At 40.1% G+C, this 21921-nt stretch overlaps 1 protein-coding gene across 1 annotated transcript in view; it reads right to left on the bottom strand.

Moving 5' to 3' along the window:
- BUB1B (BUB1 mitotic checkpoint serine/threonine kinase B) overlaps nt 1-21921 on the bottom strand; it is a 1687592-nt gene that overhangs the window by 2695 nt on the left and 1662976 nt on the right. The window contains exon 22 of the mRNA XM_044074144.1: nt 13748-13854. Coding sequence (XP_043930079.1) covers nt 13748-13854 — 107 coding nt within the window. The remainder of the gene's footprint in view (nt 1-13747; nt 13855-21921) is intronic.

Raw genomic sequence — 21921 nt, 5'->3', positions numbered from 1 at the left:
CCTAAAAAAGTCTGCTTCTGTACAGAAGGAGAGAGAGTCAGAAGTTGGAACTTCTACCTAAAAATGCTTACAAAGATGGAACTACAATGCTATTACTGTATAGTCTTCAAAACACACTTGGTCAGCAGTTTTTTTTTCCTTAAATAAGTCCCAAGCAGCAACTAATCACTTATGTGAGAACTCATCATACAAGTTGATCTTTGGAAGAACCCTTGTCAGTGGCTAATTGCCAACATCTCGTTCTAGAAACCTCCTCTAGGCAACATTCATTTCCTTTCAAACTCCAACATCTGGAGATGGAGGGCATGTGCGCCTCCCCATCAGCCCACACCATCCATCATAAGCAGGGCTAAGAAAGCACACCCAGCCCCCAGGAACACAGTTCCATCTACAAAATAACTTTAGTAGTGCACTCCTGAAAAGCACTAGAAACCAAAATATGAGAACACACAATTTTAATCATGTTTTCCACACATGAAGCAGAGGATGTACTGTTGAAAATGAATATTAAGAAAATGAAGTAAAGCTGAAGTAAACTTAACATAGTAGATATTTGAATTCTCACTGCCATAGTAGCCTTAGCTATTATGGGTTGCATCCTGCTAAGGTTATTACAGCCAGCCAGTTTTCAAAGCTTCAGTGGCAACTTTTACACACTTAAACGGTTTCTCAGCTCTGTGAAATTCCCTGAATCAGTTTCTCTCAGCACACTTAAGGAACTCTGCAGCAGATGGTCCAAAAACTACCTCTCTGTCTACGTGAGAATTCAAACTTTTAGCTTTAACATCCTCAGGAAGGTTTTGAGTACACAACCAAACAAACCTCCTCCTAACAGTTCCAAGTAGCATCAACCCTGGAAGTGGCATCAGTCAAATCATAACCACATTTCAGAGTGGGTAGCCACTTGAGACAGAAGCAATAAGATTAAACAAAGATTCTTCCTTATGTGTTCCTCATGTTTTTCAAGAGAGGCAAGCATAAATTTAATGTTGAGCTTGACGACTGAGAATTCTAAAAATAATTTTGCAACAGGTTACACCTTTTCCCAAATTTATCAAACACTGTTCCATCCATGTCAGGAAAGGGAGGAAATGGCATTAACCAGACATTTGCAAGCAGATGGATTTACTAAATAAATCACTGCTAGGTCCGATCTGGGGTTAGAGTAGCAAAAAACTGCAAGACTGAGGAACTTTCTATCTGCTTTCTTGGGGCAGGAGGCTGTCTTGTAAGGCACATCCTCCAGTGCTGGAGAACAAATGGAACTGGCATAGGTTCAGGAAATTTCAGTTGCAGTAAATCACAATGCTTCTTAAGAGACGCTGGAATGTCATTTTATTCCTGCTGAAACCAATTAATTTTGGAAGTAGTCTAAGAAAAAGACCAACCTTCAAAAGGCTTGTCAGAAACCACACTTTCCTCAGAATCAGAAACTAGGAGGAGGAAAAAAAAAACAAATCTTGAACCTCCTCAGAAAATGAAGAAAGTACAGTTGCGTAAGTAAATTTACCCTAACAATAGTTGTTCGAATGGCCACTGATAAGGATAGAACAAACTGGGCAACTTCCAAAGCTTCAGAGCACCTTTCACATGTTCAAACCATTAGGAAAGCTCGAGCTGAGCAGCCTGAAAAGACAAGTTTGAGCACCAAAGCCCTTCAGAGTGTTCATGCCAATAGACAAAGGGAGGCCGAGTCCAGGGCAGACATAGCCAGCAGGAAAAATATATACATTTATACACACCCTTGCAAAACAACAAACTCAAAACGACAAGGGAGATGGGAGAAAAAAGTGGCTACTGCAGCAGTGATCATTCGAACATCTACTGTTATGGTAATTGTATTTACACAACCATACTATGTTCCTCACATTGATCACTACTGCAGTTTTGTTAGCTATATGAGTGGATTACCCTGGGAAAGGGTCTAGGAGCCCCAGGAGCATTGTCCTAGCAAAGCCTGATCTAGAGTCGAGACAAAATCAAGCTTGTATTGCTTTGTAAAAGCATGTACAGAGGACCAAGTTGCTGCTTCTAGAACACTTCCAGAATCCAGCCCTTTCCAAAAAGCCATAGATGAAGCAAAGGCCCTGTAACATGAGCATTCACTCTGCTTGGAATAGTTTTGTTGTGGTGAGAATAAAAAAAGGTAATAGCCTGTGACAACCATTTGGAGATATTCTGTTTAGATACAGGATGTCTATCCTGCTTACCTTCTAGGAAATTATCAATTGATCTGAAGATCTAAAAGATTATGTTCTGACAAGATAATAACAGAGCTATCTGAGGACAACCAAAGTATGAAGAATCCTTTCTTCTTCATTTTTGGGTTCAGGAAAGAAAACAGGGAGATGAATAGTGTCTTAAATTAAACTTGGTTACCATTTTAGGTATGAAAGAAGGATTAGATCTCAAGGAAACGCGGTTTCTGTGGCAAATGAGATAGGATTGACTCATCATAAGAGCTTGCAACTCAGATACCTTTCTTGTGGAGGTTAGAGTAATCAGTAAAACAGTTTCCCATGTTAAGAACCTCACGTTAGCCTGATGAGTTGGTTCAAACGTTTTAGCCTTCTATAACAGAAAATTAACATCCCAAGGAAGAGAAACTAATTTTCTTGCAGGTCTCTTATGCAAAACCTCTTACAAAAACATTTTCACATGAGAATGCATTGAAAGAGAAGGATCCATGGGCAGACATGCTGAAATGGTCGACAAAAGAATCTTGATGGAGAAAAAAGAAAGGCCATAGGATAGTAACTCACACAAATATTGTAAAACCAGAGAAACACTAGCCCTGAAAGGGTACCAGTTATCAACTAGAAAACATTTCTCATTTGTCAATATATGATTTGCTAGTAGCAGGCTTTGTCTCCACTAACACCTGCTGCATTCTCAGAAAACAGGTGTCGGTGTCTGAAGGAAATTAAGACCCTAACATCCAGGCAGTCAGCTGAAGGTGACTGTGGTTGGGGTGTATCAAACAGTTACCTATTACAAAATCGAAGTTTCAGAACTTTGAATACCATATGGTCGACACCATATGATCGAAGTTCCATAACTTCGAAATAAAAAAAATAAAATAAAAAAATAAAAAACAATTACCCTGACGGGTTAAAGCAGGGGGGCAAACCCCCCTGCACCCCCAACACCCCCGCTACTTAAATATACCAACTCCGAGATTGCACTTTAATGCACTATGGTGCAGAAAGGGAAGATTTCCCTTTCCTACACTATAGTGCGATCTCGGAGTTGGTATATTTAAGTAGCGGGGGGTGCAGGGGGGCTTTCCTTTTTTCCCTTTTGTCTATTTTGACGATTTCAAATTTTCAATTGTTCGATCATTTAAGGTCGACCTTAAGTGATTCGAACAATTGAAAATTCGATGTTCCAATAGGAACCCGTATCAAATAGCCCATGTTCTTATTTGAGTAGATCCATTCTTTGAGGAAGCTTTTGTCCATTGCCCCTGGTCATCCCCAAAAGGTAGAAACTACAGTTGCATACATCCTACCTACTTGTAACAGTAGATGTTCATAGAACACACTGCTTTACAGGCATTTGGGTAGTAGTGCCCTGCTACCCTCCTCTAGTGGTCTACTAGAGCTCAGAGTCCCTCTCACTGTCTGTCTGTGTGATGGACCAATCTCTTGACAGCTTAGGGACTGCCTTACAGATCCACAGACAGGACCTTTTTTTCCAAGGTCCAGCAGGAACAGCAAGCTTTGCAAACACCTCCTGTTCCAATACCAAAAGCCACACACACACACACACACACACACACACACGTACATCACACACACAAACAAAGGCTGCAGAGCAGGGAAAAGGGGGAATGTGTAAGGGTACTGTCTGTAAAGCAGTGTGTTCTATGAACATCTACTGTTACAGGTAAGAAGAACTTACGCAACTGTACTGTTTGTTGAACAAACACACTGCCTTACTGGCATTCGGGTAGACATTCAAAGTTTACCCAATGCAGGGGAAGATCCAGGAGCCCCTGGAGAATGGTCCTAATGAAGCCTGCTTGGGATGTAGAAAAGGCATCCATCTTGTAGTGCTTCACACAAAGGTATGGCTAGAGGACCAAGTTGCTGTCTCTAGTATACTTCATGAGTCCACTCCTTTCCAGTATACCCTTGAATAGGCAAAAGCCCAGGTGGAATGCGTCTTTACTGTGCATGGATTTGCCTTGACATGTTGGGTATAACAAAGCACAATACCAGAGGTCAACCAACATGCAACGTTTTGCTTAGAGATAGGTTAACCTGTCTTTGCCACTGTGTAGGAAATAAAAAGCCTTTCAGCCTTCCTGAAAGATTTTGTTCCATCAGGGTAGTCTCACTCCATTATACTTAAGTTATGAGAATAACACAGGGAGGTGGATGAACTGATTGAGAGTGAATTCTGAGACCACTTTTGGCATGAAAGAGGGGTTAGTACGTAAAACCCTGTCCCTGTGGAAAATCAGATAAGGCTGTTCCATTGTGCAAGCTTGCATCTCAGAGATTTGTCTGGGAAATGTTGGAGCAATAAGCAAAATAGCTTTTTGACATTAAGAGGAGTGGAAGGGACTCAACTTTAGTAGACTGCCAGAGAAGGGCAGCAGGTCACTACTACCCAAATGCCAGTAAGGCACTGTGTATTTAACATCCACTGTTGACCTGGACAAAAGGGAGTCACCACAATGATATGGGGGATTAATTCAGAATCTTCAAAGTACCCTGGATACCAGAGTAAATGTTGGAAAAGCATACAGGAACACTGTGGTCCAAGGGAAGGAAGACATGCGTCTTCCAGGTTTTCCTGCATGGAGTCCTGGAGCAGAATTTTGATATATTGTTCAGAGAGGAGACGAAGAGGTCTACATGAGGTACTACCTACATACGGACCAAATCTAGAAATCTAGTTTCAATTCATGAAAGTTTGCCTTTGCCCTTCTCAGCTTGTCTACCACACAGTTTTGCTCTGGTGGGATGTAGGATGCCTGTACAGTGAGACGGTGCAGTAAAGCTATATCCCAAGTTAACACGGCAAGTCTGCACAGGCTGTTAAGACCAGGTTTCCCCTTTCTTGATGATGTACCACATGTAGCAGCCAGACACAAATCCACTTCCTTAGCATAAAACTTAGTCTCCACTTCCATCACAAATAACTTCCTCAGAATGAATTCAGCAAATTGTCCAATTCATTTTATATAAAAGTTAACCGATAGGAAATAAAAATCAAACATATAACAAATACAATTAACAGCCATTGTAATTTCTTAAGGCTAAATACTTAAACTTAATAAAAACTGTTTATAAACTTTAAAAAATATTGGAATCATACAATAATTTAACTAAAAATTAATTTTAAAAATTTAAGTCTTCTGTCTTTAAAAAAAAACACTTAATATTTATAGTATTGTTGAGCCCCGTTAACCTGTCAACTCCCAACTTTATTTTCCAAAAAGTTTCTTTTTTATTTTTATAAAAAGTTTCTTTTTATTCTACTTTATTTTTTATAATCGCCAACCCTTAAAATCTGTGGGAACCTGTTCTATAATGGAGAATAAAAATGCATTTGTATTTCTCACAATGTTTAGTATGCTTAAGAAGTGAATTATTTTCATCTTTGTTTTTAATAGCATAAACATGTTTGTTAATGCTGTCTTTTAGCCTTCTTGTAGTCATCCATCCATCTACAATCTCTGTACGCTAAGCCTTGAAGTACTGATGTACAGAAATAGGCCCAACTCCTGAAGTCCAAGCAAGTGATGAGAGTAAAGATATCTAATGTAATATATAAATATATATATCCCCCTCTCAAGTAACATTAGAAGCAGCTGTTCATGTTGTGGAGAAATCTTTCACACAGCGGTTTCCAAAGTATGATGTGTTACCTGATGGAAAAAGCAGTGCAGTTAGCATATGTCAGAGGCATAGAGGGATACAATCTCTGACTACAGCCTAGCAGACCTGAGTTCAACTAGTGGATTGAAATTCGTAATGGCATAGTCAACGAGTCTGGGTGTGCCCATCTTAGGGGAGAAGACTGGTGATCCTGGCTGGCTCAAGCTGTTCCTTTGTTGACACAGGTCTTCAATGCAGAGTAGGGCATGACAGTATGCAAACAGCCAGTGTATTGAGGATGTGGACGTGACTGCTCTAGTGATGGCATCCCTTTTTAAAAATTCACCATTAATTAGTTTTGTTTTCTTTTCCAGGAAACTTTCTGCTTGTGTATGACTAAAGACTACTTTCCAACACTTCAAACAAAAATACAACTATCCTGCAGACTTCATCAAATAAACTTTGCCATTTCATTATAAATTCCCCTCAGAATGAAAAAAAAATGGCCTCAATTTAACCAAATGACTCCCTGTATAAGCCACAGCCTACTTGGTTCCTTACTTTTCAAACTACTCCATCAAGACATCGCACTCTTCTCGCAATGAAACTCACTGCAGCCTGCCAAACCTACAGCCTCAAAATTTAACAAGTTGGTGAATATTTACTCTGGATCCCTGCCACAAAATCACATTGTACAGATCATACAAAGTAAAATCAGAAGAACAGGTCACACTCTTAACTGGATGATGTTCTTTATTTAGCGCTTTTGCCAGTTAACAATTTAGCATTGTACAGATCATAACTTTACTGTACTTGCCCTTAAACTGTGGCCCTCTCCCTTACGACACCCACCTACCACACAAGTTACCTCAAGTTCAGATCAGAATTTAAACATATAAATCAAACATATAACAAATACAATTAACAGCCATTGTAATTTCTTAAGGCTAAATACTTAAACTTAATAAAAACTGTTTATAAACTTTAATAAATATTGGAATCATACAATAATTTAACTAACCCTCTCACCCCCTAAAGGGCCCATCTTTATACCGGAAGAATGCAAAGTTCCTGTAATCACGGCTGCACAGGTAAAAACTTCACTCTCCAAAGCCAAGAACACAGCATCCATGGGACCTGACAACATCCCAGGCTGCCTTCTACATGAACTACAGAATGAATTGGCACCCCACCTAAGTACCATGTTCAATCATAGCCTCACCTCAGGCTTTGTGCCCATTGAATGGCGCACCGCGACAAGTTATCCCACTCCACAAAGGGGGGGGGGGCACAACAGACCCCAGGAACTACCGCCCCATTAGCCTGACGAGCCTCGTCCGCAAGGCCATGGAACGTATCATCATGGAACTCATAAACAAAGACATTGGAGATCTCCAAACCCTGGACCCCACACAGTTTGGGTTTGTAAAAGGCAGATCATGTCTCCTAAACCTGATAGACTTCTTTGAAGCAGTCACCAAGGTTATGGATGAGGGTAAGGTGGTTCACACAGCTGATCTAGAGCTTGCCAAGGTGTTCAACACCATCCCCCACTCTGGAATTATAGAAAAACTCACTCAACTAGGTATAAATCCCTATGTCACAAGATGGGTTGCCAACTGGCTTACTGAAAGAACCCACACTGTGAAAGTAGCAGACTCCAAATCAGACTTCAGACCAGTGACAAGTGGAGTACCACAGGGTTCAGTCCTGGGTCCTGTCCTGTTTGGTATCTACTTCTCTGAAGTACAGGCTAACACAGAAGGTCTTTGGCTAACTAAATTTGCAGATGACTGCAAACTAGGAGCCATAATTGAAACTCCTAACGATGTGGACATCCTACAAAAAGGGCCTCACTGAGACAGATGCCTGGTGTCAAAGACATGGTCTCAAGCTCAATGCCAAAAAGTGCATTGTCATCCCCTTTGGTAAAAATTCTGTACCCATGAACTACCACATAGGCGGTAGTCTACTTAATACCAAAAGTGTGATAAGAGACCTTGGGACACAGATGGACAGTAGTCTCTACTTTGATAATCACATCGCCAAAGTGGTCAGGAAATCCTTCTACGTGGCACACCTCATCACAAAAGGTTTCTCATCCAGAAAAAAAGAGGTCATTGTTCCCCTCTACTAATCACTCATTAGACCCATTATAGAGTACAACGCCCCTTTTGGTATGTACCTCACAAGACATCTACAACAACTGGAAAGGCCGCAAAAATACCTCACAAAGAGGATTACTTGCCTCAAACAGATGCCTTAGCAGACAGTCTCAAAAAACTCCAGCTTTACTCCATCGCATATCGCCTACTCAGAGGCGATCTCTGCCTAACATACAAAGCTATGTCAAACCCAGAGCTGTTGGACATGCTCCACTTAAAGAAATCCCAATCCCTCCGAGCTACACGCTCTAGGGACCTAAACCTTGTCACCATAATAAACAGAACATGCTGGAGGGATAGATTCCTGTCCCTGAGACTTCCCATACTCTGGAACAGACTACCTATCTATGTCAAACAGAGCTCCTCATTAGCACTCTTCAAGAAAAATCTTGATGATTGGATGGGTAAATAGGAAATTCACCCCGGGGATCATTCTGTGGTTCTGTTTGACAGTGGCACAGGAAAATAACTTTCTTGGGTGGTGAAAGCCAGGGTACATTTTTGGCTAGGCTTGTGTAGGCCCTAGGGCCAATAGCCTAGTACCTACCTATGAACCTATAAACAGTTTCTGATTGGTCAGCACAAATGTCAGGAAGCTTAGAACAATAGTTAAGTACATTTTCCAAAACATGTTAGCACCTCTTTCTTTCTAATTAACGCCTATGATAAACTTTCATTTAAGTCTACATCTTTGTAACAATTTATGTACTTGTTTGTTCACACACATTGTTTCTTCTTCTGGAGCGTGGTGTAAGATATCAGTAACACCATCCTGTAAGACCCCGCTTAACATGGAATTATCCATTTTCCCTGTACTTCAACTTCTTTGTTCATTTTTTACTTTTTTTTTTTTTTGCATATATGGCTATGTATTATTATTCACATATCTGTTATATCATGCTTCTATTGATATGTATTTTTTGTTACAATATATATATTGTATAATGCCTTTTTCATATTTGTTTGTGTTTCACTGTTAAGATATAACCAAGGCTGAGCCTGTAATTAGTCGTTCTGTGATCAGTGCTCTGCCTCATTAACCAAAATATAAATAAATATGATTATGTGAAATATGGTATGATAACCTTTATTTGCTTTATTTTGTTAAAACAAATGTTATAATCAATTTCATTGTACTGCAATTAATACAAATCAATAAAGTTCATCAACAAGAAACAATCTAAGGAAACACCTCCAACTAATTTTAGCATTCAAACCCTATAGGTTTTAGAGTCGTATACCAAAGTATGAAAAGCCATTCCTTGTATAATAATTGCTTTTTGTATGTTAGTAACACTACATCAATTAGTTTGAAAATGCAAGCCCTTAAGAATGGATCACTATAAGGAGCCTTCAGAAAATATTTAGCTACAGGGTTCAAATATAATGTTCCTTGGCATACTCCCACAACTTCAAAATAAAGCTTCATAGTAGCTTCACCTACACAAAGTTTATTGCAGAAGCACAGCAGGACTCAGTTGCATGTAAACTGCACCACAATAGTTGATCTCAAACCATTAATCGTACTAAAAGTTAAAAGAATATACCAACACACAAAAGCAAGCATTAGAAGGGACAGTACCATATGTAGAAATATTTGCAAACAAAGACATTTTACAGGAAACAACATTAAAAAGTTTGTAAACACCATGTATAGCATAGGACACAAATCGAGGTTTAAGAAGTTCATACACTATAGTCAAACAGTAATACAAGCGTTCATTTTTGAAAGGCAATGAGACATTATGGTACAATTTTTGTTATACTGATCACTATTTTACAAACAATACTATGAACTGATGGATCTGATTTTCTCTGTGAGACTGGTAAAAAAAATAAGATGTGCATTTATAGAGTCTATGATTTTGCTAACATGTTTAAATTATATATACATATATATATATATATATATATATATATATATATATATATATATATATATATATATATACACACACACACACACACACACACACACACACACACACACACAGTCTCTCTAGCATGACAGCATCAAAATCTTGTTTGTTTAATGAAAATACGAGGAAGGTATAATTGGAATACTGGACAATACAGGATGTCATGACATGGCAGTCAGAGCGCATTTCCCTTAGCAATAGTCACAGACCCACTGAGGAAGATCTCAAATGTAATATCTATAAATCCCTTCTATTTAGAGCAAAGGCACTAAATAGCTGGTATGCCTTCCACTGCTCTTGGATCAAGTGAAAGAAAAATATCAGCCAGTGCATGTTCAGAGTGCAGAGGATACTTTTCCTATATTTTCTGCACCTGTAATGAATACGAGAGGACAGACTGGATCAATAACAACTGAGAAACTCTTGCAGGGAAAAAAATACCAGTTACATTCTTGCCTGATTCATTGCTCTATGAGGAGTCGGTCTTTGGTTATTTTACGGTACGTTTGAATCCTAAATAGTAACTCCACCAGAGTAGAATAGCTGGAAGATCAGAAAGTGGAGTTCTGAAGTATAGAAATAAAAAAGCAGGTTGAATTCTTAGAGTTGCAGTAAAGACAATGCCTGCTCAAGGTATGGACCAAGGGTTAAGTGGCCACAGACAATGGAGCAGCAGTTTGAAAGCAGTGTAAATAAAACAGATGAATACACAACCCAGCCAACTAGAACAGCTGTACAGTACGGCGCTGTTCCAACAAGGTGGACATTAGTTAATGAATGAAGGATACTTACACCATGTAGAGGGGAGCAGTGGGGATCGTGACAATAAGGTGTGTGTTCTGACAGAGCTAACAAAATATACAGAGACAGAAAATCTACCAAAGACAGCACCCCACTAACATGCCCATGACACAATACAGTGCCTGTGAAAAAGATAAAGAAATTACAGATAAAACAACGACTTTAAGGAACACTCCTGCACAAATACTACAGAATGTGATGCATAATGCAAACAAAAAGGTCCATATGTTCTATGCATAGCCTCAACAGCACCACTGCATAGACAAGGTACAGAGCTAATGACAGTCTCACTCACAGACATCACTGACCCAGGACATGCAATCCATGAAATGTGGCATATTCATACACAGGCCCACACATTATGATGGAGACCATTATCAATGAGATGCTGTGGATTACAGACTTTAATCTCGGAGAACTGGTGAGCTTGCATGTTACACTATCTGATGGCACCTTCCCAACCCTCACTACTGTCTGTGCACAGCCTTACATGGCCCACATATTTATGGCTATTGCTATTATGCACAGGATGGACCCCCAAGTGTTTGTACTAGAGATGAAGTTGTTGCTGACTACAGTATCCTAAGGTACTTCACACAGCAGCTGTGTACAGAGTATGCCCTGGAGTTGACATCACAGCATGTACTTAAGAACTTCAATAGAGCCTCTGTCAAGGCAGTACCATAGGCACTTACCCTTCACATCACCAACAGTCTGTCTACTCCACTTTGGGCAGATCCTGAAGCAACAGCTACAGTTGGCAGTACCTGTCCTCCTTGTATGGAACAGGCACACTGGCATTTCTCAGGGAGGATGAAGTAATAACTGCTTTCCAAACGCAGCAGAAGGCACTGCTACCAGCATGCTGAGATCTTGTACAGTTTGTAGACTGCAATTATACCAGGAGACACCTATAAAAATAGGGTACAAGACATTACAGCACCAAATGGTTATCACTCTGAACACTTTGTCTGCTTCTGATGTGTCCATGAACTGTTGCAACATAATTGCCAATGAACACAGAACAGTTTGGAGACTTGTATTAGATGGCTGCCCCAATGCCATTCTACATGAACTATTCTCAGTAATCCAACATGAACAGAGCACAGTTAATGACCATCAAGAAAGAATCTGGAAACATTCTCCCATGAAATGCACATAAGAAAACCTTCACACAATCAAACATCCTAGTCACAAGTGACTCCATTAAGAGACAAACTGATGCATCACTTTCCAAGATGTACAATGCACCTAGCCGGTGCTAATATTTGCCACATCACGCAGAAGCTCAGGACCTTGCACTACAAGTACACATATGACACAGTCATAGTACATGTGGGTATAAATGATTTGAGATGCACTTCCCTGGACTATATGGAGAGAGACATGATAGAGCTCTTGGAATATGCATTTGAGACAGGTATGAACCTAGCCTTGAGCAGCATTCTACCATCACTAAGAATGATGCTGCAAAAGGTTATAGAGTTTAACAACTGGCTTAGCTAGCTGCTCCAGTGGTTTATAGGGATAAAGCCCTGAGTACGGCCCAGGCAATCCCTGTTCAATTAATGGCTTCGATGACTGAGGAAGTAGCAGGGAGGGATGGGTATTACCACCCCTTGGGGAGGACAGCAGTCCTAGTGGAGACTAGGGATGTTGTTACCAGAGAGATGCGTCAGTAAAGGAAATAAGGGTGGGGTATGGCTGAGCCGCTGTGGAGGCAGGGCAAAAAGTTTCATGCCCCCACTGCACACCCACCCCAAACTTTATCACAGGAGCTGCAGGGTAGGGAGGAAGAAATAGGGTAGTTCATAAGATAAATCACCCCCAGCTAGAAAATGCACAGTAACCCCTCTATAATAAAAGAAAATAATTGCAAATAAATTGCCTGTTTTTTGGCATTTACTTCTCAGAGGTCAAAGTTAATGTTGAGGGCTTGCGGCTGATAATGTTTGCAGATGACTACAACCTTACTGCCATCATAAACTTCCCAGAGGGCACCATGATCCTTCAAGGGGGTCTGTCCTAAACAAAAACTGGTGCCAAAACCATGAACTATAACTAAATGCCAAGAAATGTATAATCATATCCTTTGGCAAGCATGACTCCTCCCTTGTAACTTATCACATTGACAACATAACCCTGAAAATTGATCCAGTAGTCAAGAATCTTGGAACCTATATCAACAATGAACCATCCTTTTTTCCCCATGTATCCACTGTTATAACGAAATCCTTTTTCATCATGCAGCTTATATCTAAATTTATGTTGCCAAGATTCTTGACTAGTGGATCAGTTTTCAGGGTTATGTTGTCAATGTGATGGTTACAAGGGAGGAGTCATGCTTGCCGAAGGATATGATTACACATTTCTTGGCATTTAGTTTTAGGTCTCTGCTTTACTGTACAAAGAACTCATTAGGCCGATCGAGTATATAATTCTTTCAGTACATAGTTGTCCAAACACTTGTAACAACTGGAATGACCACAATACTTTGCCACTAAGAAAATCAAGGGTCTTAATCATAAAAACTGTAGAGACCCTCTCTAAGCCTTGTTCCACTTCTTGGTATCATACACACTACTGACAGGTGACCACTGCCAGTTATATAGAGCCTTGACAGACCCTATCCTGTCAGACCTATTACATATTCAAAATTCCAGTGGTGGCGTAAACACTTGCCCAAGGGATCTCAATTTCAATCTCTTCTGCAACAAAAACAGAACATGTTGGAAGGACAGGTATGTATCACAGAGAATTGTTTCTACAGAACAGTCTTCCACCCCACAAAAAAAAAAAAAATCAAAGTACGTCTCTTACTCTTTTCAAATGTAAATTTGAAGAATGGATGGTAACCACAAATTCAACCCTAGCTTAGTCCTCTTCTCCTTCACGGACAGGGGTGACGTACACATCCCAACCTACCCTTGTTCTGCTCATTTCTAGGTCATTTGTTTATAAGAGCTAAAAACTAGAATGGGAATGTAAAGCTAGATTTCTTAAAATGCTAGGTTTCTTAGAAAATACTTACTTTGGTATTTGATTACTTAATTTCCAAACTGAATCCTCTTTGTGAATTTGTAGGCTTTCTTCAAACATTAAGGTGTGAACAATGTCTACAATGCTCAGCAGGTCAACCTGAAAGAGATTTTTAATAAATGTGATTTGTCTCAACTATCAACTCAGCCAATATTCAAGATTTAACAATTACTATTGACATGACTGTTCCTGATCTTTTACATAAACTATGTAGAATTGTAGTAGCAAGTATATGTGTTACAATAATACAGAAATCAAGCCAGTAATAAGACTGGACGCCTACAGCAGTACCATTCACAGAAGCAACACAAAAATACTCAGCACAGCAGTTATAACTGAGCGCACTCTCTAATGTGCATTTAATGGCTAGTTGTAGCCATCATGTGAGCTAAAGTCCTCAGGCTGCAGTCAGGGACATATACACTTTGGCCTAAGCATGCCATCGTTGTGTCAAGCTTAAGTGGTGTGCGCATCCCAATGACTCAGCTCTTCAACAAGTTCCACCTGCAAGAAAGCACACACACACATAAAATTCTAAACTTGATTAACTTGCAGATTGGTGTCACAGAAAGCTCGTTATGGCAGTAGGAAAAAGGGGGATAAGTGGTAGTAAAAATATATGTTTGCAAAGGATCTTAGTTATTGCAAATACAATATTTCTTTTGAATCATTCCTATCCCATCAAACCCCATTCCACTGATCAATTAATTCCCATTTCAGTTAGTCCTAGCCACTGCCAGCAGTAGCAAAAGATAAGCAGTGATGTGTAGTCATCCTACGCACATTAGGGTTTTGCTGTAGGAACTTAACTTCTGCCTCATGCTTCAGGCTGCAGACTGTAATGACTGTAAAATACGGGAGCTCTAAGACTATGGTCGTTGTGCAAACAGCTAAAAACTAAGCTGTGGGTAGTGAACACTTAAAAGCCTGCAACATATTGTAAATTGTTAAATGAAATTGGTAAATGATAAATCTATGAAGTCCAGAAGATCAGGAAGGAAAAGAAAAAGTGAAGCAAAGGGGAAGAAACTGAAAACTCTGAGATCAAAAACAGTCCTTTGGATAAAGAAACACAAGGAGGCCTTTTCCCATAAGGCTTTGGCCACCACTGCAAACACTTAAGGTCCCTGGTACTGAGGAAAGCCTAAATAGCAACTTTTTGAAAGTAATGCACACCTGCTCACAGCGAACCTGAAAAATCTCCTGTAAAGAACCCAAATGCTGATATGCCAAACGGCATCCAATATGTTCAGCAACACCATCCATTCATCTCAGAAGAACATGAAACCTTGCAGGGTAATCAATAATCCAAGATCAGATGTAACAGATTACTGTTGCAGTCATCATTGCAAGGAAGGCTCCAAAACCTGACCTTTTCCAAGTAGAGTGGCTAGTTCACTGCTCAGATGAACAATGGAGGATGCCCTTCAGGATAACAGAAAGAAATCCAGCCCTTCAGCTACATATCATATCCAGTCTGCAGTACCTTGAGAAGGAATGAACAGAGGACCAGGTACTTCTACATATCTTTTAGGAAGCAGACCTCTTCAGTTTGCAACTTGAAATACTCCCTCATGAATGTGCACCCCCAAATTATGCACCTTCTGGCATAGTGTCAGAGGCCAAAGAATTCTCACCATTTGTGTCACATGCCAGAGGGGAGGAAAGCTGTGACTAATAGTCCAGCTCTACCTCCTATACAAGATAAGAGGAGTTACGAGCGTCTCCCTGGGAAGACCTTCCTCTTCTCATGTAAGGGAGAACTGTTCAGAATCTGACTGCAGGCTACACAAAAATTGAAGAAAACCCCTGAAATAATGTAGTGCAATCTTGGATGGGTTTAGGTGCAAAACAAATGGAGGTTAACCATCGCAGCCACCTTGTTCTCAACCTTTGGGATCTTGTAAGACAGGATAACTGTCAGGATTTTGTGACTCAGACAAGGGATGTCCCTGGGTTCCAATTTGTGGGTGTGGACAGCCTCTTTCACTGTTACTGTGAGGATTGTGCAATTCCTTTCTTTAATTATTAAAATATGTTCCGGAATGGCTGTATGGAGCAGAAATGTGCCATGGACGGTTAGGCCAGATCTTTAATCCAGTGGTACAAGCTAAGGGCCAAAGACATGATAGCCTGCAAGGTATCAGAACTGGGGGACTGGTTGACTACCTCTGAGGAAATGGATGTTCCTTGTTTTCTTTTAAGGACTCAACTGTTCAAGGCTCTTTATTTCCTTTTTTTTTTTTTTTTTGAATATGATTCTCCTAACCTTGTCTCTTCTACATGGAAGGACATATGTGCTAACCTGCTGCTACAGATCTGCAGACATGGCAGGCTGGTCTAATAAGGTGTTGAGTCTCTTTGTGGTGTGGTATTCCTGAAAAGCTTTCTGTCTTCTGTTTAATGCCATTGCAAGAGGACCCTGGCAAATTCTGAACTCTTTCTTATGCTCTGGCCCTAAACAATATAGGCACTCAATGTAGTAATCTTTATCCAGTATCTGACATCTGCAGGCATACCTGCTTGTCTTTTCTGAGAAAAACATGCCCTACACCTCCATGTAGTGCAGTGCACTTATCAGACATCTGCATCAAAAGTAAAACACAAGTGGACAAGTCTGTACACTACAACCATCTACTGAAGGATGGATGGAGGTTCAAAAGTGCATCCTTGGTGCAGTTTTTCAGCTCACTAAGCCACTGCTTAGAGACAGCGTTCATCTTAAGGGTGCAAAAAAGTGCAGGTGCACTCACAAACAGTAGTACAGTCAAGTAAGTAAACTTAACATAATATTAAATGGTCTAATAGATCTCTGTTGTGATAGCTTAAGCTATTTGAGTTATATCCTGTCCAAAATATGACCACATGCTAGCTTTCAAGGCTTCGGAGCACCTTCCACACATCTTAACTGCTAGGGGCTCGAGCAGAACCACATAAAATGGAAGTCTGGCTGCCAAAAACTCAGATTTCTTGATTCAAGAAGGGAGGTGTGAAGATAGGTGAAGGCTGCCAGCCAAGCTAGATAGAATTATGTCATTTGTAAATATTAATGTAAGCCACAGACTTGTTCTCTTAAATGTGAAAAGACTGTATTGGATGTTGAACTGGAAAAAATCTAACAGTGCACTCTGCTGTAAGAAAGCTGATAGGTCAAGCATTGTGAAATTCTTTGATCTAAAACTCAGAGCCGAGATGTCTAGAGGGAGGCATTCTGGCTATTGTCTTGAGACCAGAGTTAATTGCTAGAATTTGCATGTATAATTTCTTTTATTGCTCTGGCTTCCTGACCAGCTGCAAGATTAAAAGGACTATTAACCTCTGAGTTTCTGTTAGCCTGGGAACCAGAAAGAAATTAAGTAATCTGAAATGAATCAGTGGTACTGTGTTATCAATTTAAGGACAGAAAGAATGAGGGCATTTGAGCATTTGCTTGAGAACATCCAACTCACCAGCACTGCCTGTGTTCTATATGTAAGTTTATTTTAGAAATGTGTTTTCTCTTAGATATAGCTAGGAAGTAGGAAGATTAGCTTCATTTTTTTCTATATTGATGTCAGAACTTTTCTACTGCATTCTTTTAAGTATTTCAATGTGATCTCTGAACTCTTGACTAGCACTGTGTAGTAAGAAGTGTTGTCTTGTGTTTTTCTTATTTATTATTAAATATTTTTAAACCTTTCAACAGTGGCTGTTTTGTGTAGAGATAATTTAAGCTCTAGAGTACATTGCATGTATATAGTGATACTGGCCAAGCCACCCCAATAAGCCTCGACTGTTCAGTTGCACTTGCCATTTGGATAATAATATTGCACAGTAATAATTAGACACCCTTTCATAAGGGCCTTTTAGTAGCTGATAAATATTAGTGGGTGGTGGCAAGTGGTACTACCGTATAGTCTGGCTAAAAGGGCACAGTTGGAGAACCTGTGCCAGGCTTCCCCAGGAGTGTCTGTGTGGTTGTATATAACTTATCTCAAAGTGTGTGTGTCAGCTACTTGGGCAGGAGCACGAAGCACTGGTTAGACAGAGAGGGTGCTAGAGGTTTTAGCTTGCCCACTAGGCTGAGATCTGGACCATATAGCTGTGCCAGTGGGGAGTCTTATTGGGGACCTGGAGAAAAAGGGAGAAACCAGCCCCAGACTGACTGTGATCTCTGTGTGCTCATAAGGGAAATTATACTTTACTGTGTGTATTTATTATCCTTTCCCTATATGGACGCCCCTCACTGGTGTTAGTGGTGAGGACTGAGGCTCCTTGATTGCTGGGCCAGTGCCACATGCGTCACAGGAGGCTATAACCCCTGGAAGGAAAACTACTAGGAAACAAAATTCTAATAGAACAAAAATATATGTAACTATATAGACAAGGATATTATACATCCATACCCGGGCAATCAAACAAACAAGACAAGACAAATAGTGGGGAAAGGAGACCTTCCACAACAGTGATCTATTAGAACACATACTGTTATAGTAAGTTTACTTACAAAACTATGGTAACTTTACTTACAAAAGTATACTATGTACAACATTAGATCATTGTTATAGCAGCCCAAGTTACATAGATCACCACACCTTAGGAATATGCAAGGAGGAGGAATGAAATCAAGAATTTAGGGGAACCCAGACAATGGCTATATCAATGGTTCTATCAAAGCTTGTTCTGGACGTAGAAAAGGAATGCAGCTACAATGTTTTGTGAGAGTATGTACAGAGGATCAAGTTGCTGCCTCTAGAACAGTTTGTGTGTGCACCCTTTTCCACAAAGCCACAGAAAAAAAACAAAGCCCTGGTAGAATGGGCCCTAATCTGCCTGGAAGTGGCTTGTTATGGAGAGTATAACAAAAATAGCATGAGGCAACCATCTACAAATTGTTTGCCTTGACTCTGGTTACCTATTTTTCCTTACCTTCACAACAAACAACTGATCGGCTTTTCTGAAGGGGTTAGTTCTGTCCTAGTAGTTTCTGAGCTACCTGTAGGCATCCAGAGTAGGCAGGATTCTTTCTCTCTTACTTTTAGATTCTTCAAATTATTCAGAGAGATTAATAAACTGGCTCAAGATAAATTATGAAACCTTTTAACATGCAAAAGAAGGATTTGCTCTCAAAGAAACACTGTCCTTGTGGAAAATGAGGTAAGCTTGACTCACCATAAGAGCTCCTAACTTAGACACTCCTCTTGCAGGCATCAAAGCAATGAGTATGACAGTTTCCAAAGTTAAGAACATAAAATCAACCTGACGATTTGGTTCAAATGGAAAAAGTGTTGTTTTTTCAGGCACTTGGGCAAGAACACAAGCAGAAGCCACCCGTTTTCTAGGTAGACAGATATGTAAACCTCCCTCAAAAACTGCTTGATTTGAGGACAGGTAGGAAGAGGGCATTCTAAGGGCGGGCAGGCAGAAATGGCCAAAATATGAATTTTAACAGATTAGTAAGAAAATCCAGAGGATATCTTTCACAGGAAATCAAGAACCAGATGCAACTAGGCCTTAAATGGGGTCTGGTTTTCTTAGAGTGGTACAAACTAGAAAATCTCTTCTACTTACTATAAGATTATCTAGTAGCAGGCTTTTAGCCTCTTTTAGTACCTGCTACAGGGTCTATTATCACATAGTCGAAGTTTTATAACTACGAACACAGAATGTTCAAACCATTCCGTTTGAAGTTACAAAACTTCGACTAGTTATAAAAAAAAAAAGTAGTAAAAACAAAATAAACTGTCGTAAGCAGGGGGGAAGCCCCTGTGCACCCCCCACTACTTAAATATACCAATTCCGAGATCGCACCACATTGAAATGAATGGAAACCTCCCATTACAGAGATTTCTGTTTAAATGCTCAAACTTGTGCGGAACCCCCTGCTACATCTCCTCAGAAAAAAGGTGCCCCAAGGGTATAAAAACTCTGTTATCCAGGCAGTCAAATGAAGTGCTTCCAGGTTGGGATGCATCAAACCAGTTTTGTGCCAACAAATCCAGTCAGTGGGAAGCTTATGGAAATTGTCTTTGGCCAATTTCAAAAGAAGGGAGAGCCACTATTGCTGGGACCAAAAGGGAGTCAACAGTACTATATTTGGAGAGTACTTATGGATCATCAGCAAAATCATTGCTTTAGTGGAAAGGTTAAAAATGCTTACATGAAAATTCCCACTCATGTGAATTGGAAGGCATCTGTTTTCCAGGCCTATTTGCAAGAAATCTTGGAGTAGATTTTCTTTAAGTGTCTGTTTTGAGAGGAGGCAAACAAATCTGTTTGAGGCATTCCCCACATCTGGATCAATTCTTGGAACACACCCCCTCCCCCCACGAGTGTAATTTCCATTTGTGAGGATCTGTCCTGGTCCTGATCAGATTCTCTGATAAAATCTAACTGAGCTGAGTTGCCACTTCCCAGGCCATTAGATCAAGTATGCAAACAGGGTAAGAATCGATACCCCCTTGTTTGTTTAAATTATACACATATGGTATTGTCTGTGATAATGTGAACAGTCCCTGAAGACCAGGGATGATTAAAGACTCTCAGGGTGTAGATTACTGCCAGCACCTCTTTGACAGTGATATGATTTTGTCTATCCTTGTTGTTCCACAGACTCAACACGTTCACCCCTTTTGACAAAGCCCCCCAGCAAAGTCTGAAGAATCTACTGTGACAGACTGAAGAGGGGGTATAAGGGAGAACTGCTCCACCCACCACAATACCGCCTCTTCTCACAAACCTCAGCACTGGAATCTGAAAAGATAAAGGGTGTTGATGCTGAGACAGAATGACCCAAGGTTTCACTAAAGTCTTCTTATGTGAAGTCTGGCAAAGAAAAGTACAGTTGTGTAAATAAACTTACAATAACAGTAGATGTCTGAATGATCACTGCTTCATTAGCCTTAGATATATGGGTTAAATCCTGCACAAGATATAATGGCCAGCCAGTTTCCAAAGCTTCAATGCACCTTCCATGCACCCAAACTGTCAAGAAACTTAAGCTGAGCTAACTAAATGAAAAGTTTGTTTGCCAAGCTCTTCAGAGATTCCCTGCCAACAGAAAGAGGGAGACTGAGCCCTGAAAGGACAATGCGAAAAACAAACAAAAAAAAAAAAAAACATCGACACCCTGGCATAAAAAAACACACCAAAAAATGAGCAGTATGGAGTGAGGGAGAGGCTACAGCAGCAGCGATCAAATGAACATCTACTGTTATGGAACTTTACTTAACAACTATACGACATTCATCACATTAATCATTGCAGCAGTATTCTTAGCTATATGGGTCGATTATCCCAGCTTACTACATTTGAGAAGCTGAAAGAGAAGAGTCAAAGATCCACTGGAGAATGGTCCTAGCAAAGCCTGACCTATACCTAGAGAAGAAATCAACCTTTGAGTACTTTGTAAAAGTATATACAGAGCACCAAGTAGTAGTTTCTAGAATACAACCCTTTCCAAAAAGCCACAGATGAAGCCAAGGCCCTGGTAGAGTGGGCCTTGGCCCTGCCTGGAAAAGTTTTGTTATGATGCATATAACAAAGGGTAATTGCTTTAGACAACCACTAGGAAATAATCTGTTTTGACACAAGTTGTCCCTTCTTACCTTCATAAGAAATAAAGGACTGATCCAAAGATCAGAAAGATATAGTTCTGTTAAGATAGTACCAGAGTTGTCTGTGGACATTTAACGTATGGAATATCTTTTCTCTCTCATTTTTAGGTTCAGGGAAAAAAAAAACGTGGATATGGATAGTTTCGCTTAAAGTAAACTCGATTGCCGCTTTAGGCATAAAAGAAGGGATTAGTTCTTAAAGAAACCCTGTCCCTATGGAAAATGAGGTAAGGTTGGCTCACCATACCAGCTTGCAACTCAGATACTCTTCCTGCAGAGGTCAGAGCAATCAGTAAAACTGTTTTCCATGTTAAAAACCTGAAGTCAGCCAGATTTGGCCACTTCAAATGCAGCAAGTGTTAGCTCCTCCAACATAAAATTTAGATCCCAAGCAGGGACCACAGGTTAACTTGGAAGGCCTCTTGTGCAAATCCCCTTTCAAAAACAACTTGACATGAGAATTTATTCAAAGAGGAGGATCCATGGTCAGGCATGCCAAAATGGCCAATAAATGAACCGTGATAAAGCAATAAGAAAGGCCACTGAAAAGTAACTCAAACAAATATTGCAA

This window comes from Protopterus annectens, chromosome 6.part0, assembly GCF_019279795.1.
Source record: "Protopterus annectens isolate FY-2018-M chromosome 6.part0, PAN1.0, whole genome shotgun sequence".
NCBI classification, from domain to species: Eukaryota; Metazoa; Chordata; order Ceratodontiformes; family Protopteridae; genus Protopterus; species Protopterus annectens.
This window is presented reverse-complemented; position numbering and strand designations above follow the sequence as displayed.